The following is a 14,293-nucleotide window of genomic DNA, read 5'->3' as shown; positions in this document are numbered from 1 at the left end:
TTCCCCCTGGGCCACGGAGCCGGGTCGCTGGAACTCCACCCAGCCCCAGTCCTCTCCCCCAGGATCTCGGGGAGCCCCTTGCCTTGTCTGGGGGATAGCCGGAGACCTTGAGTTCAGTGGCAGCTGGCCGGCTGCTGCCCTGCATGGGATTCTCCTCTCCGGGACCCTCCCGGTGTTGTGGATGCTGGGAAGGGCCTCTCCGCTAATGGCAGGTAGAGACTCTGCCTGCTGCCGGGGTGGAACTCTGGAGTAGCCCCCTCAGGCCGTGGAGCCGGTCGCTGGAGCTCCACCCAGCCCCAGTCCTCTCCCAGGAGATCTCTGTTAGCCCTGAACCCCAAGCCGCAATAGCTGCAGTTAGTGGGTCTGGCGGTGGCAGCTGGCAGGCCGCCGCCCCATTTGGGATTCTCTCTGGGTGCCTCCTGGAGTTGTGGATGCTGGGCAGGGCCTCTCCGCTAATGGCAGGCAGAGACTTTGTCTGCTGCCCGGGCGGAACTCCGGAGCTTCCCCCCATCCCCCCACCCCCCCCCCCCCCCCCCCCCCGGGCTGCAGAGCCGGCTGCTGGAGCTCCACCCAGCCTGCCTGTGGTTTCTTTAACAGTAATAATTTGCCCTCAGCAAATCAGACGTTAATTGACTAATGTCAGTAGACATTCAGTATTAAGCATCTCTTTTGGAGAGGAAGCCCAATGGGTAGAGAGAGCTTTGGTTGTGGAAAGAGCAAAGGCCCAGCTCCCGCACGGGCAGCAGAGTGCCTCAGGTGGCTCCTCCTAATAGTCCGGGGCTGGGTCTCCCTTTCTGTGCAAGAGGGATGATTGTCCTCACAGGGCTTTAGTGCAGATTCATGACGTTAGGGACGCAAAACCATTGTGTAACGTAGACAAAGGCCTGGAGCATGGTAGGTGCTCAAAAAATTACACCGGAGGGTGAGAAAAAAGGGGAGATGCTGGCCAGAGGGTGCCAACTTCCAGCTATAAGATGAATAAGTTTTGGAGACCTAGTGTACAGCATGGTGACTACAGTTAGTGATGAATTGCATACTTGAAATTTGCTAAGAGAGTAGATCTCAAGTGTTCTCACCCCCCTCACAGGGTACCTGTAAGGTGACGATGTATTAATTAGCTTGATCGTGGTAATCATTCCACCCTGTGTAAGTAGACCAAAACATGACATTGTGCAACCTACATATATGCAGTTATTGTCAGTCATATCTCAGTATACTGGAACAAAATGGTGTGAGATACTGGGACTCTGGAGAGATGTGGGACCTGGTCCCTGTCCTCCAGGAGTTTCCTATCCCCTCATGTGTACACCACTTCACAGTCTAGGAAGCGCTGTGCCTACTTTCCTGTGTCTGGTTGTTCAGAAGCCCAGCAAGTTGACATGCTGGCTGCAGCGCCTCTGCTGTGGCCTCGAGTGACCCGTCACTCATCACTTGAGATTGGATGCTCGCTGCTGGGTGGCTGTGTGGAACTCTGGGCCCCTCCACTCTGTGTATTGGTCTTATTTGTGACCTCTGGAACAGGCTGTGATCTGCCCTGGGGGGCGTGGCCCGGCCAGGCGTGGCCCCGCTCACAGGTCTGAACCGGTCAGAGGTCAGGAAGGTGGCCCTTAGGCCTTCCTAAAGCAGCCTCAGGTTTCCAGCACACGCCAGAGCTGAGCGAACCAGGTGGGTGTCAGTTTCCATTTGATTCCTTCGAGGGGGGTGGGGAGACCTGGCTCCTCTCCTTCTCAGGGCTACTGCCCCCAATGAGCTGTGGGAGGGACAGACGGGAGGTCTGCAGTCAGAAGACCCTGGCTGGTTCTGGGCTAGTGGCTACCCTTTCCCAGCCTCAATTTCTTCATCTGTAACATGGGGACGTGGGGGTAGTGATGGTCCCTGTCACTTGAGCACGGTAGCGCCATGCTGGTGGTTAGATAGAGAAGACGAGTTTGACGACATTGAATGGCGTGCCTACGGGCTTGGAGAGCAGTGTCGTGCTGGGAGAGAGCAAGGGGCCAAGGGTTAAATGACTTTGTCATTTAAGGGGAGAGGCGAGGGGAGGGCGAGGGGAGGGCCAAGGCTTCCCGGCAGCCCTCCACCCCCACCCCACCCTGCGGGCCTCCTGTGACTCGGGTTTACCCCATCCCCTGAGGGCCTTCTGTGACTCCCGTTTACCCGGTCCCACCCTCCCTTGGTTTGAAGAAAAAGGTAGGGCTGCTGCTCGGAGAAGGTGGGTCTCACTGTGCAAACCGGTTCTCAGCTGGGCTGACAGGAGGCTGGGAGGCCCTTCTGGTCCTGCTCCGCCCTGTGGCTGGGCCGCGTGGGATGATGGGGTGGTTGGGGTGCTGAGATCACCGCAGCCCAGGTGGCATGGACCAGTCTGAGTCCACCCCTCTCCAGCTCTTTCTCCATGTCAGCTGGAAGGCAGGAGCAGGAGGCAACTGATGGAGGGTCAGCGAAGTGCCAGGCTCTGTCTCAGAAGTCCTATGGGCTTGCGAGCTGATGTCCCTCCAGGGCTGGCGCCCCCTGCAGTACCCCTGCCAGACTCTAGAGTCAGAAGACCCTATATCCAAGCTCCCCTCTGCCTTTTACTGGCCGTGTGTCCTTGGGTGGGTCTTTCCATGTTCCCTGTTGGAGTTTCTTTTTCCTCAACTGCAAAATGAGGACTCCTGCTTCAGAGTGGAGTTGAGAATCAAGGGACCCCCAAGGACTAGGCCTGGCACACAGCAGGTGCACAATACTTGGCAGCCATAGATTTCTTTTTTGTGACTTTTGTTTATTTTTTTATCGCGGTAACATTGGTTTATAACATTATATAAATTTCAGGCGTTCGTCATTATATTTCGATTTCTGCATAGACTACATCATGTTCACCACCCAAAGACTGATTACCACCTCTCACCGGACAAATGTGTCTAGTCACCCCCTTCACTCTCCTCCCTCCCGCTTTCCCCTCTGGTAACCACCAATCTCATCTCTGTATCTATGTGTGTGTTTGTTGTTGTTGAGCCATAGGTTTCTAGAAAGGGCTCTTTGAGCGTCTTTGAGGTCCGTTCTTGGGTGGCCGCTGTCCTGTAGGCAGCTCACTGGCTCAGGGGGACCCCTCTCCTACTGGTTCCATTAGCACACAGATGATCTCTAATCTCTCCCGGCCTCTAGGTGAACAAAACCCGTCCCCTGTCCCCATGTCCCCTTCCACCTGTTCCCCGTTTCTTTGCTCCCCTTTCCCACAACAATCTCTGGGAGAGTTTTCTGCGGTCCTGCTTCCACGTCTTACCTCTCATCCTTTCCCTGCATCAGTCTAACTGGACTCCTCCCTCCCGTTCCTCCTTGCTTCGCTCCCCATCTTCCTCGACCGCTCAGCACCCCTGGACGAGCAGGTGCCCCTCCTCCTGGAGATCCGCCCCCCCTGGTGCTCCGTCCACCTCACCTGCCCGAGCTCCTTCTCGGGCTCCTTTGCAGGCTCCTCCTTCCCACCCGGCCTCTCAATAGTTCTGTCTTCACTCTCTCCTTGGATGAGGTCTGTTCTAGTTACTGTGGCTGAGTGACAACCTACCCCCAAACTTAGTGGCTTCAAACAAGAACCATTTTATTATATCTTGAGATTTTGTGGGTCTGGAACTTAGGCAGGGCTTGGCTAAGTGACTCTTCTGCTCTATGTGGTGTCGATGGAAGTTACTTGGTGGTACCCAGCTGGCGGATGGGCTGGACTAGGGCATCCAAGAAGGCTTCACTGGTATCTGGGCCATTGGCAGGAATGGCTGGCAGGTTGGGCCTAGCTGGTGCTGTCATGCCGAGCCTTTTCCATACGATGGTCTCCGCCTGGTCAGACTTCCCACCTGGCAGCTGCTTCCACCACAGCGTGAGTTCCAAGAGGCCTGGGTAGGAGCTGCCAGGCTTCTCGTGACCTAGTCTCAGAAGATACCAGTTGAAATGTTACTCCGGGTGACCCAGATTCAAGGAGAGGGGATTAGACTTGGCCTGTCATAGGGAAGAAGAGCAAAGAATCGGCAGCCTCTTTGACCACAAGGTCGCAGCATTCTGTGGATCTTAAAATTCCTCCTGGTGCAGCCTCTTCTCCAGTGAGCTGTAAACTTGAGCATTCAATTGCCTCCTTGACATCTCTCTTTAAGAGTTTAATAGGATCTCAAAAATTCTTTTAAAAAAAAATTATTTTAGGGGCTGGCCCAGTGGCGCAGTGGATAAGTTCGCACATTCTGCTTCGGTGGCCCGGGGTTCGCCAGTTCGGATCCCGGGTGTGGACATGACACTGCTTGGCAAAAGCCATGCTGTGGTAGGCATCCCACATATAAATTAGAGGAAGATGGGCAGGGATGTTAGCTCAGGACCAGTCTTCCTCAGCAAAAAGAGGAGGATTGGCAGCAGATGTTAGTTCAGGCCTAATCTTCCTCAAAAAAAAAATTATTTTATTGAGGTCATATTGGCTCATAACATTGTGTAAATTTCAGGTGTACATCACTATGTTTCAGTTTCTGTACAGACTGCATTGTGTTCACCACCAACAGTCCAGTTTTTATCCGTCACCATACCGGATCTCAAAAATTCTTAATTCCGCCCCTTTCTCCCCTGGTCTCCCCTAACTGGATCACCAACACCACCATCCACCAGCCGTGTGTCCACAGCCTGGGTCCAGCCTGCATCCTCACTTTCTCTCACTCTCACACATGGAATCTGTGAGCAAGTCGCGCCGGCTCCACCTCCCAGATGGTCCCTGGTCCATCGTCTGTGCCTGCATTGTTACTAGTGCAGCCCAAGCTCCATCATCTCTCCTCGGCCTGCAGGGGCCCGTGGAGGAGTCTCCCTGCCTCTTCTCACCCTGAACCCCACCCCACCCAGCAGCGTGGTGATCTTAAAATGTAGGGCAAGTCACCTGCCTCCCCACTTATGGCCTCCAGTTCTTCCCATCACACTGGAGAAAAATCCAAACTCTACTGGGACTTTCTAGGGCCTTGGGTGACGTGGGCCCTGTCTGTTCCCTGACTGCATTTCCTACCGTGGCGTGCCCCTCCCTCACGCTGCGCTGGCCACCTGGCTGCCCTGCTTTCCCTCTGGCAGCCAAGCTTGTCCCTGTCCCTCCTTGGGATCTTTGCAGGCTCTGTTCCCTGCCTGGAACCCTGCACCCCCAAGTCTTGCACAATTGCTCCTTCTTGTCATTGACTCAGATCTTGGCCTTGAAGCCTCCTTGATTGCCCAACCTGAATCGGCTCCTCCCCGCCCCCACCTTCTCTCTTTCTCAGTTTGCTGTTCCTTCCTTCCTCTAGCTCTTTCACTCTCTGAAAGGGGCTCGTTCCTTTGTTCATTGTCAGAGAACAGTCTGTGTCTTTTTGTTTGTTTGCTTGTTTTTAAGATTGGCACCTGAGGTAACATCTGTTGCCAATCTTTTCTTTTTTTTTTCTTCTTCTCCCCAAATCTGCCCCGTACATAGTTGTATATTCTAATTGCGGGTTCTTCTGGTTGTGGCATGTGGGATGCCACCTTAGCATGGCCTGATGAGCGGTGCCATGTCCGCGCCCAGGATTTGAACCGGTGAAACCCTGGGCCACCGAAGTGGAGCGCATGAACTTAACCACTTGGCTACGAGGCCAGCCCCAAGAGTCTGTGTCTGATTCAGTTCTGGCTTCCCAGCACCTTAAAGGAATGAATGGGAGTTTTAAAAAAGATTGATGTTGATCCCTAGCCAGAACTGGCCTCATTCTAACCTTGTCTGCTCTGTCTGGTCTTGTTTTCACGCCTTAATAGGATGCTTCCTGTCCTTGGACCCAGGCAGCCCTCGGATTTGCTGCCGGAAGCCTGTCACCCAGGCCACATGCACACTGACCCCCTCACTGACCCCCTGGTGTGGTGTCCATCCCGTGCCACTCCCTCTCCCCTCTGTTCCAGCTCTCAGGGCTGGGCCTCACACTGCCTGCCATACCCCAACTGGAGGCTTTCTCCTCCCTGCCACTGAATCGTCCCCGCCCTAAACACGCCCGCCCCTTCTCACAGCAGGAGCCCTGAGCAGCCGCAGGGTGCCCGTTGGGTTACAGAGAAGTTGTCACTGTTGAGCTTGTGGACAGCTGAAATCATGAGGCTGTTTTTGCATAAACAAGCGTTAGGCTGGAGCCGCCCCAGCGTACAGACAACTTAAAGCAGAGCAACAGCTACAGAAACTTGAATGCAGGCGGATCCTGTGAATCTGGTTGATTTTCATCTGCTTGCTTGTATGTTTACATGTTACAGTGTTTCAGGTGGCCTCCTGTGACCACACGTGTCTTCATTCACGCCGTTTGATTAAACGTTGAACAGAGCAGACAAACGTGATACCCTGCTGGAGACACCTCCCAGGTTCCATTAGACACCCGTTCACTGAGCGCTCACAATGTTCTGGGTCTGTGCAGATGCAAAACATGCAAAATATGTCTATTCCTGCCCCACTGATGCGTCCCTTGTGCCTGGAATGCCTTGTCCCCAGTGAACCCGAGCTGATTGCCAGTGATCGCCACCTTCTATTCCAAGAAGCCCTTTCCTTTGTGAGGGGTCTTCAGCCTTTCAGGGGCCCAGCGCTTGTCGAATCTTCTTAGATTGTGTGTGGACATCTGTGAGGGGGCTCCATGGAGCGCCACAGACTCCGTCCTGTTCAGCATCTTGATTCGTGGTGGATCTGGAGCCCTGCTGGGAGGCAGATTGCATGTTCCCAGTGCTGGTCACAGAACAGGCTAAAACGGGGCCGGTCTGACCCCTGCCGCTGCTGGGAGCTTCTCTGCAGCTCTCTGTCCACCTGAATGGGGGTCTTCGTCCTCAAGCTTGGCGTGGGCTCTGCAAAGGCCGCCTGGCCCGTCATGGCAGACATCGATTACCCCCAGGGACCTGTGCAGGCCCTTCTGGCAAGGATGATTTCCTGTGTTGTTCAACAATGCCTCGCTTTTAACAAGATGAAGAGCTGACACTTTTCGAGCACTTTTAATGGGTCAAATCTTGTTCTAAGCACCTTGTACATAGAATCTCATTGGATCCCCTCTATGACATTGTTATTCCCATTTTACAGATGTGGAAAGTGAGGCTTAAGTAAATGGCTTAAAGTTATCCAGGGAGATAGAGGTGGGGCCAGGATTCCAGTGCAGCCTGTTTCCACTGGGCCTTGTTGCCACCTTCCTGCCAGCCCTTGTGCCTTCCTGTTTTTTCCCCTTTTTCTCTCTCTGCTCTGCTTATCATTTCTTTGACAAACCTTCCTCAAGGTGGACTCTGGTTCCTCCGAGGCAGTGTGGGGCATGCGGAGGTGGGCTGTGCCGATTAGGACGGGGATCCTGCACAGAGAGCTTGAGGCTGAGGGCAGCACCAGAGCGTGGTGAGTGCTGGGGCGGGGAGCTGCTGGTGCACCTGCTCAGCTCAGCAGCCCCTGCCAGACCAGGCCGGGCCCAGCTCTGGGTCTCACCCTTAGACCTGGCAACTTGGGACCTTGGACGCAGCCCCTCTAGAGTTGGTGTCCCCTCACTAGGCCTCGTTCTGAGGCCTGTCCACTTCACGTGCAGTGTGAGGGAATGTGTTCCGTGGATGGAGCCACAATTCCTGCTCTCACCTCTCTCCTGGCTTGGGAAAGGTTCCTTCAACACTTTAGGAGAGAAAAAGTCCGTGTGCTGTGCGAGGGGAAGCTGGGTGAGGTGGGAAAGAAGACGAGAGGTCTGCGGGCCTGGGCAGCAGGAGAACTGGGGCGTCTGGGGCCGGGGGGTGCAGGGGACAAGAAAGGAGGGGCTGCCTGAGGGGCTGAGGGAAGGGGCCCTAGCTGCTTGCGAGGGCAGGGCACCATCCTCAGCAGGAGGGGCCTGCAGGGGCTGGAGAAGCAGCTGGGGCCTCAAAGGGGCCCCCGGGCTGCCAGCTTCCTGGGGCAGGAAGTCCCTGCTGCGGCCAGGATCCCCAGGCTGAGAGGACTCTGGCCTGAGGAATGTGTGCAGCCGGGAGCCTGGAGGGGGCCCTTTCCTGCCTCATTCCTCTCTCTGCTGAGAGAGAGAGAGAGAGAGAGAGAGAGAGAGAGAGAGGGAGAGAGTGTGTCCTCTCTTCTTGCTCTGTTCTACCAGCCTCCATTCTTTGACCTCATGGTTTTTCTAGTCTCTCTGTCTTTTCCCTCCCTCTCTTTTTCTTCTCTCCCCCTCTCTGTAACCTCTCTCCTCCCCCCTTCCCTCTTCTCGTTCTCTCTCCCTCTTCCCTTGCCCTCCTGGAGGGGACTGGTGAAGCCTACAGCTGGTGTGCCCAGCTCCAAGGTAAACGGGGTTGCTGGCAGGATGGCCAGGCCTGGCCCCTTGCCTGGTGCCCGTTGCCATGGTGACCCAGAGGCAGCGTCAGGCAGCGGCCCTGGCTGTCTGGCAGGGAGGACATGATGAGGAGAGAGGCTGGGCCTGTTCTTCATACTTCCTGAAGAGCCCACCCCACTGCCAGGAGCTCCAGCACATGGGGGTGCTGCCTGTGAAGGTGGGTTCCGGGCTAGATGCTATCAGAGGGGCTCCCTTGAGGGGCCATATAGTGGGGTGAATTGCACTTGAGGGCAGACTGCCTGTGTCAGATCCCTCCTGCCTCTTTATGGGGTCTGCTGGAGGAGGGGGTGGGGGGTGGCAAACAGCCCCAAGGGAGGAGGCCACAGGGAGGCAGCTGTCAGCTGGCGTAGGTGGGATGGTAAATGGAAGGACTGACAAGCAGCCCTGCTCCTCAGTGCAAGGATCTATATCAGAAGGGAGTGAGCCACCTGTCTCTGGCAGCAAGCAAGCTCATGATGGACAGTCGCTGAAGGGAGTGTGGTGGCTGAGATTCCAGCACCTGAGAGGGGCATATCTAGCTGATTTTGAGGTTTCTTTGTATGCGTGAGAGCTAAGGATTTACAAAGTACGGTGTTCAGACCAGAGAGCTTGTAGCTTCCTTACTGGGGGCGGCCACCTTGCCGCCTCCCAGTATTCTGGGCTTTGAGCACCCAGTAGGACAAGTGCCCTGGCCCTGGAGTATGCTGGGAGGAGGTACTGTTTCTGGCAGAGGACGTGAGGCCAGCCAGGGAGGGGAGCTTCCCTGTGGGTCCCAGCCTGGCATGTGGTGAGGGGGGCCTGTGCCTGAACAGATGCCTGGGAGACAGCGGTAACCTCCTGCGCATCAGACGAGGGAGGCAGTGACAGCAAAGTGGCCGAGCAGCCTCAGCCTTTGAGTTAAACAGACTTGGTTCAAGTCCCAACCCTGCCCTTCACTGGCTGTGCGATTGTGCGTGTGTGAATGTGCAAGTTACTCACCCTCTCAGAGCCTCTGTTTCCCGTCTGTAAAATAGGACTAATAACAACGTTCACCTATTAGGGCTGTTGATTGAAAGAGTTTGAAAGAGAGAATGTGTAGAAAATACTCCACACAGTGCCTGGCACACGTTAAATCCTTAAGCGAGGGAGAACGGTTCCTCTCAATCTCCCTGCAGCCCACCCTTCCGGTCTTATGAACGAGGAAGCTGAGGCCAGAGACATTAAAACACTTGCTCCTCTCACATCGGTCGTTGGTTCTGGGGGGCCGGCAGGGACAGCCAGGTACGGACAGTACAGACAGGTGGGAGGGGGTGTCAGCTGAGGGTGACTGAAGCCCCCGGCCCACACAGCCAGTCCTCTTCCTGCAGGTTCGCACCTGCTCCCACTGGCCCGGCCTCTGCTGGTGTAACAGCATCTCCTGTAGCCCCTCTCTCAGGTCTGTCTTCCCACCTAGACCTTGGCTCTGCGAGGGCGTGGCCCGCTCAGGCTTGTCGCTGGCAAGCCCTGCTCAGACTCTCGCTGGGGCGGAAGGAGGGCCGACCCACTGCGGTTTACAGAGCACCTCCCGCGGCTCCCTCCTGTGCTTTTCAGGACCACTCTGCCAAGTGCTTACTAGTCTCACGTTGCAGAGGAGGAAACGGTCCATGGGGGGTGCTCAGCTGTTGCTGAACCGTGGGTGACCGCGAGGGGGGAAGCAAGTCGCCCAAGGCCCTGCGCTTCTGGGGGTAGGTCTGGGTCCCCACTCAGCCCACCTGAAGCCAGAACCCACTGTCCCGCACCGCCTCCCTTCTCCACATTTCCACCTCCCAACAGGGGGAAACCAAGGCCACTGGAGTCTGGTGGTTTAGGAAAGACAGGTCCCCGTCCAGCCAACTGCTCCCTTGAAGCGAGGCTCCCTCACATGTGCATAGCCCTTCACAGTTGGCCGGGAGCCAGTTTTGGGATCTCCTTTAATCCTCATACTGCTCGTGGACGGAGATGGGGTGGGGGTGTTTGTCCTCAGCTTCCCCATAACTTACCCAAGGTCTGTCTGACTCTAGGCCCTTTCGCTTAAGACCTTGGACAGAAAGCCCCTGTGCCTCAGTTGCTCCACACCTCCTGGCAGTCAGTTGTAATCACTCTTATGGTAGGTGAGAGGGCTGCAGTGTGGACGGAGGCAGGAAGCCTGTGCTTCAGACCAGCTCTGTGGTTCAGAGCAGGGGGACCTTGGATAGGACGTGGGCTGTCTCTGGCCTCAGGTGCCCTGTGTACCTTGCCAGTGACAAGACCTCAAATACATGCCATGGGTCAGATGGGACATTATGGGAAAGCACTCAGGAAATGCCTCCCCACCCCCTCTGGCCCCTGGCAGGCTCCTCAGTGGGTCAGGGGCAGCTCTCCTGATGCCCCAGCGGAGGGCAAGTGTCAGATTTCAGACAAGGTTATTTTTACCCCGGGGGTGGAGGCAGGCAGGTGACTTTTGGGCGCTCTGTTCTAGAGTGGGGTGAGGGGGCTGGGTGGGAACAGCGCCTCTAGAGGGGAACCTGGCTTGACCTCATGGCCTGCGTTCCCCCTGCCTACCGGGGTGACACTAGTGGGAATGGGGACCCACTGAATGAACTGATTCATCTGGTCCCCAACGAGCCAGGCTCTGTGTTGGGCCCGTAGAGACCAGGAGGAGAGAGAGAGCTCCTGCCTGGTGTCTCCAAATCCTCCCACAACTAAATGAACGTTGTCATTCAGTCAGAGGGAAGGGGCACAGTGCCAGGAGCACGAGGATGGGCAAGAGACGATGGAGTTGAGGGATGGGTAGGCCTTACAGAGGAGAGGGAGGAGTGTTCTAGGCAGAGGGGTGGCATGAGACAAGGCCTGGCAGTGGGAGGGGAGCGGGCCTGAGGAGTCTGGGGAAGCCATGAGGCTGGGCATGTGGGGTGAGCAAGACGAGGGTGGCAGGGTGTCTGCTCGGGGCCTGGTGGACCTCGTTAAGGACTTCCTCCCATAAGCCAAACCCTTTCAGGGTTGGAAAGAGTCTTGGAGATTATCTAGTTAAATGCCCCGTTTGACAGATGGGGAAGCTGAGGCCTAGACAGCTAATGAGAAAACCTACTGTTTTTACCATGTGCCAGGGACTGTGCTAAATACTCTGCTTCCAACATTTTTTTAAATGTAGTTGGCATTTTACTTTTAATTTGATTTAAATTAGCAGACTTACCTGATATTTGTCTAAAATGTTCTTTCTCAAGATTAAAAAAGATGATTTTTCAAGGTGAAATTCACATAAGGTACAATTCACCACTTTACAGTGAACAACTCAGTGGCATTTGGTACATTCACAGTGTTGTGCAGCCAGCACCTCTGTCTAGCTCCCAAACATTTCTGTCACTCCCAAGTATGACCCCTCACCTGTTAAGCTCCTCTCCCGGCCCCTGCAGCCACTACTCTGCTTCCTGTCTCTGTGGACGTATCTGTTCTGGACATTTCATGTGAATGGAACCCTGCAATCTGTGACCTTTGGTGTCTGGCGTATTTCACCTGGCGTAATGGTTTTGAAGTTCCTCCATGTTTTAGCATGTGTCAACACTGTGTTCCTTTTTATGTCTGACTGACGTTCCAATCCGTGTATCCATTGATCTGCTAATGGATATTCGGGCTGTCTCGACCGTCTGGCTGTTGTGGCTGCTGTGAGCATGTGTGCACAGGTACTTGTTGGAGTCCCTGTTTTCAGTTCTCTTGGGTGGGCACCTAGGAGTGGGCTTCGGAGTCATGTGGTAGTTCTGTGCTCACCTTTTTGAGGAACCGTCAAACTATTTTCACAGTGGCTCAAGCGTTTTGCACTCCCACCAGCAGTGCACGAGGCTCCTTTGTCTCACGTCCTCGCTGACACTTGTCCTTTTCCGTGATTACAGCCATCCTGGTGGGTTGATTATCTTTTATAACCCTCCCTATAACCCCAGGTTCTTTCCTTGTCCCCATTTGACAGATGGGGAAACTGAGGCATAGAGAGGTAAAGTAACTTGTCCAAGGTCCCCTGGGGATGATGATCTGATAGCAGTCCCATTTATATTCAGCTTTACAGGAAGGCACGGGACTGAAACGCCCCATGAAGCTCTGCTTCCAGAGGGGAGATGGGGCCGGACTCAAGAAGGCTCATCCTTAGCTCGGAATTTCAGTTATGTCCCCTACCCCGCCTCCCTTACTCACCGGATTTGCAGCGCGGGGCAGGATTAGAAGGTTGGAGGCCCTCCCATCCCCCTCTCTGTACTGGGAGCGCACAAGAGCTAGGCTGGAATGCCCACTGCCTCGCCAGCCTGCACCAGGCCGTGGGCTCTGGACTGGGACTCAGGGTCCTGGTGTCTGTTCTCTCCTCTGTCACTGGCTGGCTGTGTGACTTGGGGTAGTTTGCTTCCCCTCTCTGAGTCTAGGATGGGAAGAATTTCTTCCATTTTCCCCATCTTCAAGGCCTATGGAAGTGCTATAGTGATATAAACACGGACTTTGGCTGGTGGGTCTGGGATTGTCTTAAACTCCACCACTTCCCAGGTGCTTGGAAGCAATGTACCGGCTCTCAGCCTTGGTTTGCTCATCAGTAAAATGGGTAGAATAACAATGCCTCACAGGGTAGATATGAGAGTTACTGAGATGATACGTGTGAAAGCTCCTGGCATGGGCCTTGATACAGAGTAGGTGTTCAATAAATGACAGCCAAATGAATGGCATACGGGAGGTGCTTAATAAAAAACACTGGGTTAATTTTCTACCTTTCTCACTCCAAAATCTTGAAAAACGTTAAGTGCTAGCACATCCTGTAGCTAGAAGTAAAATGAGGATGTTCGTACAGGGCGCTGGGGACCATTATTCATCTTCTAGAATGAAGATGTGATTTGATGTTGTGTGACAATCAGAAGCCTATGGAACAGCCTGCTGGTGTCCTTCTCCCAGCCCTCACACTGGCTTCATGGTCGAGTGCTCCCTCTTTTTGCCAAAGAGTTTGGTACCTACTGCTACCCTTTTTTGCCTTGTCTGCTGAGAATCTCAAGGCCAAATGCAGTTCTCTATGGCAGCATCTTTGTGCTACTGGATTCCTAATATAATCCTCTCCTTCCTTATTTGGTTCCTTAGCTCCGTTTGCATTTTGGCTCCCAGTGCACGTGTGGTCTGTGTGTGTCCTTGTGTTTGTGCAGGCTGCCTCCGAGCCTTTTCTGGGAGGGAGGGAGGGGATGGGCCTGAAGGGGAGTTTAGGATGTTGACAGATTCTCCTGCCTTGCTGGTGGGGAAACCACCGGAGCCTGTCCTGGTCTCTCTGAGAGTCCGGAGCCACCCTTGTGAGGATGGGGCATCCAGTGTAGGCAGCTCCCTCACGCTGCTCGGAGGGGCCTACCCCTGACAACCAGGCCCCATTCCCCGGGGGAGAGGCGGTGGAGTGGGGTGGGAGAGAGGAGGGAACGTGGCCTCTGCAGTCTCACCCTGGGCTTGCATCTCTGCTCCACTCTCACTGGCCTTTTGCAGTCTCAGACCCTCTCGAACCGGCTACTGGTCTGGCCCTTCACCGCGAGGTTGTGGTGAACTCACGGCGAGCGAGGGCTGTGTAAACAGCTCATGTGAACTGTGTTGGGTTTCTCCCAGCTGTATCTCTGCAGGAAGCCCACACTCAGCTTTATCATGCTAACAGTAAGAGCCCTGTGAGTGTTAGTCATATGGAAGGCGTGTGCTAGTGGCTTTAACACTTGATCTTGTTTAATTTCATCCCACGGTGACCCTTGGAGGTAAGTATTACAATCCCATTTTTACGGACGAGGAAACTGAGGCCCACTAAAGTTGAGCAGCTAACAAGTTAGTTTGGAGCCGGACTTGTTCCCAGGCCTGGCCAACCCTAGGGCCTGTGCACAGCTGGCCACGGCGGGTTAGTTGAGAGGTCCCTGAAGCCTGCTGCTCCCGCCAGGGTGGGGGCCTCCCCTGCTCTAGGCCTGCTGTTCCCAAAGGTGGGCTCTTGGGCTCCTTTCCCGGCCAGTTGCTGTAGGCCACGCCCCTCCGAGTCTTGCGTGGCACCCCTCCCGGTGTTTCCACCCGCACAG

General features: G+C 54.9%; 1 protein-coding gene across 5 annotated transcripts in view; it reads left to right on the top strand.

Annotated features, from left to right (window-relative positions):
• ACOT11 (acyl-CoA thioesterase 11) overlaps positions 1 to 14,293 on the top strand; it is a 59,317-nt gene that overhangs the window by 15,905 nt on the left and 29,119 nt on the right. Inside the window, exon 1 of one of the 5 annotated variants that reach the window (XM_023629311.2) lies at positions 7,984 to 8,442. The exons of the other annotated variants lie outside the window; for them this stretch is intronic. Within the exon in view, the coding sequence (XP_023485079.1) occupies positions 8,293 to 8,442 (150 nt within the window). The 5' untranslated portion in view covers positions 7,984 to 8,292. Of the gene's footprint in view, positions 1 to 7,983; positions 8,443 to 14,293 lie in introns of those variants that run through there. 5 annotated transcript variants of the gene reach the window in all.

Source organism: Equus caballus, chromosome 2, assembly GCF_041296265.1.
Source record: "Equus caballus isolate H_3958 breed thoroughbred chromosome 2, TB-T2T, whole genome shotgun sequence".
Lineage (NCBI taxonomy): Eukaryota > Metazoa > Chordata > Mammalia > Perissodactyla > Equidae > Equus > Equus caballus.
This window is presented reverse-complemented; position numbering and strand designations above follow the sequence as displayed.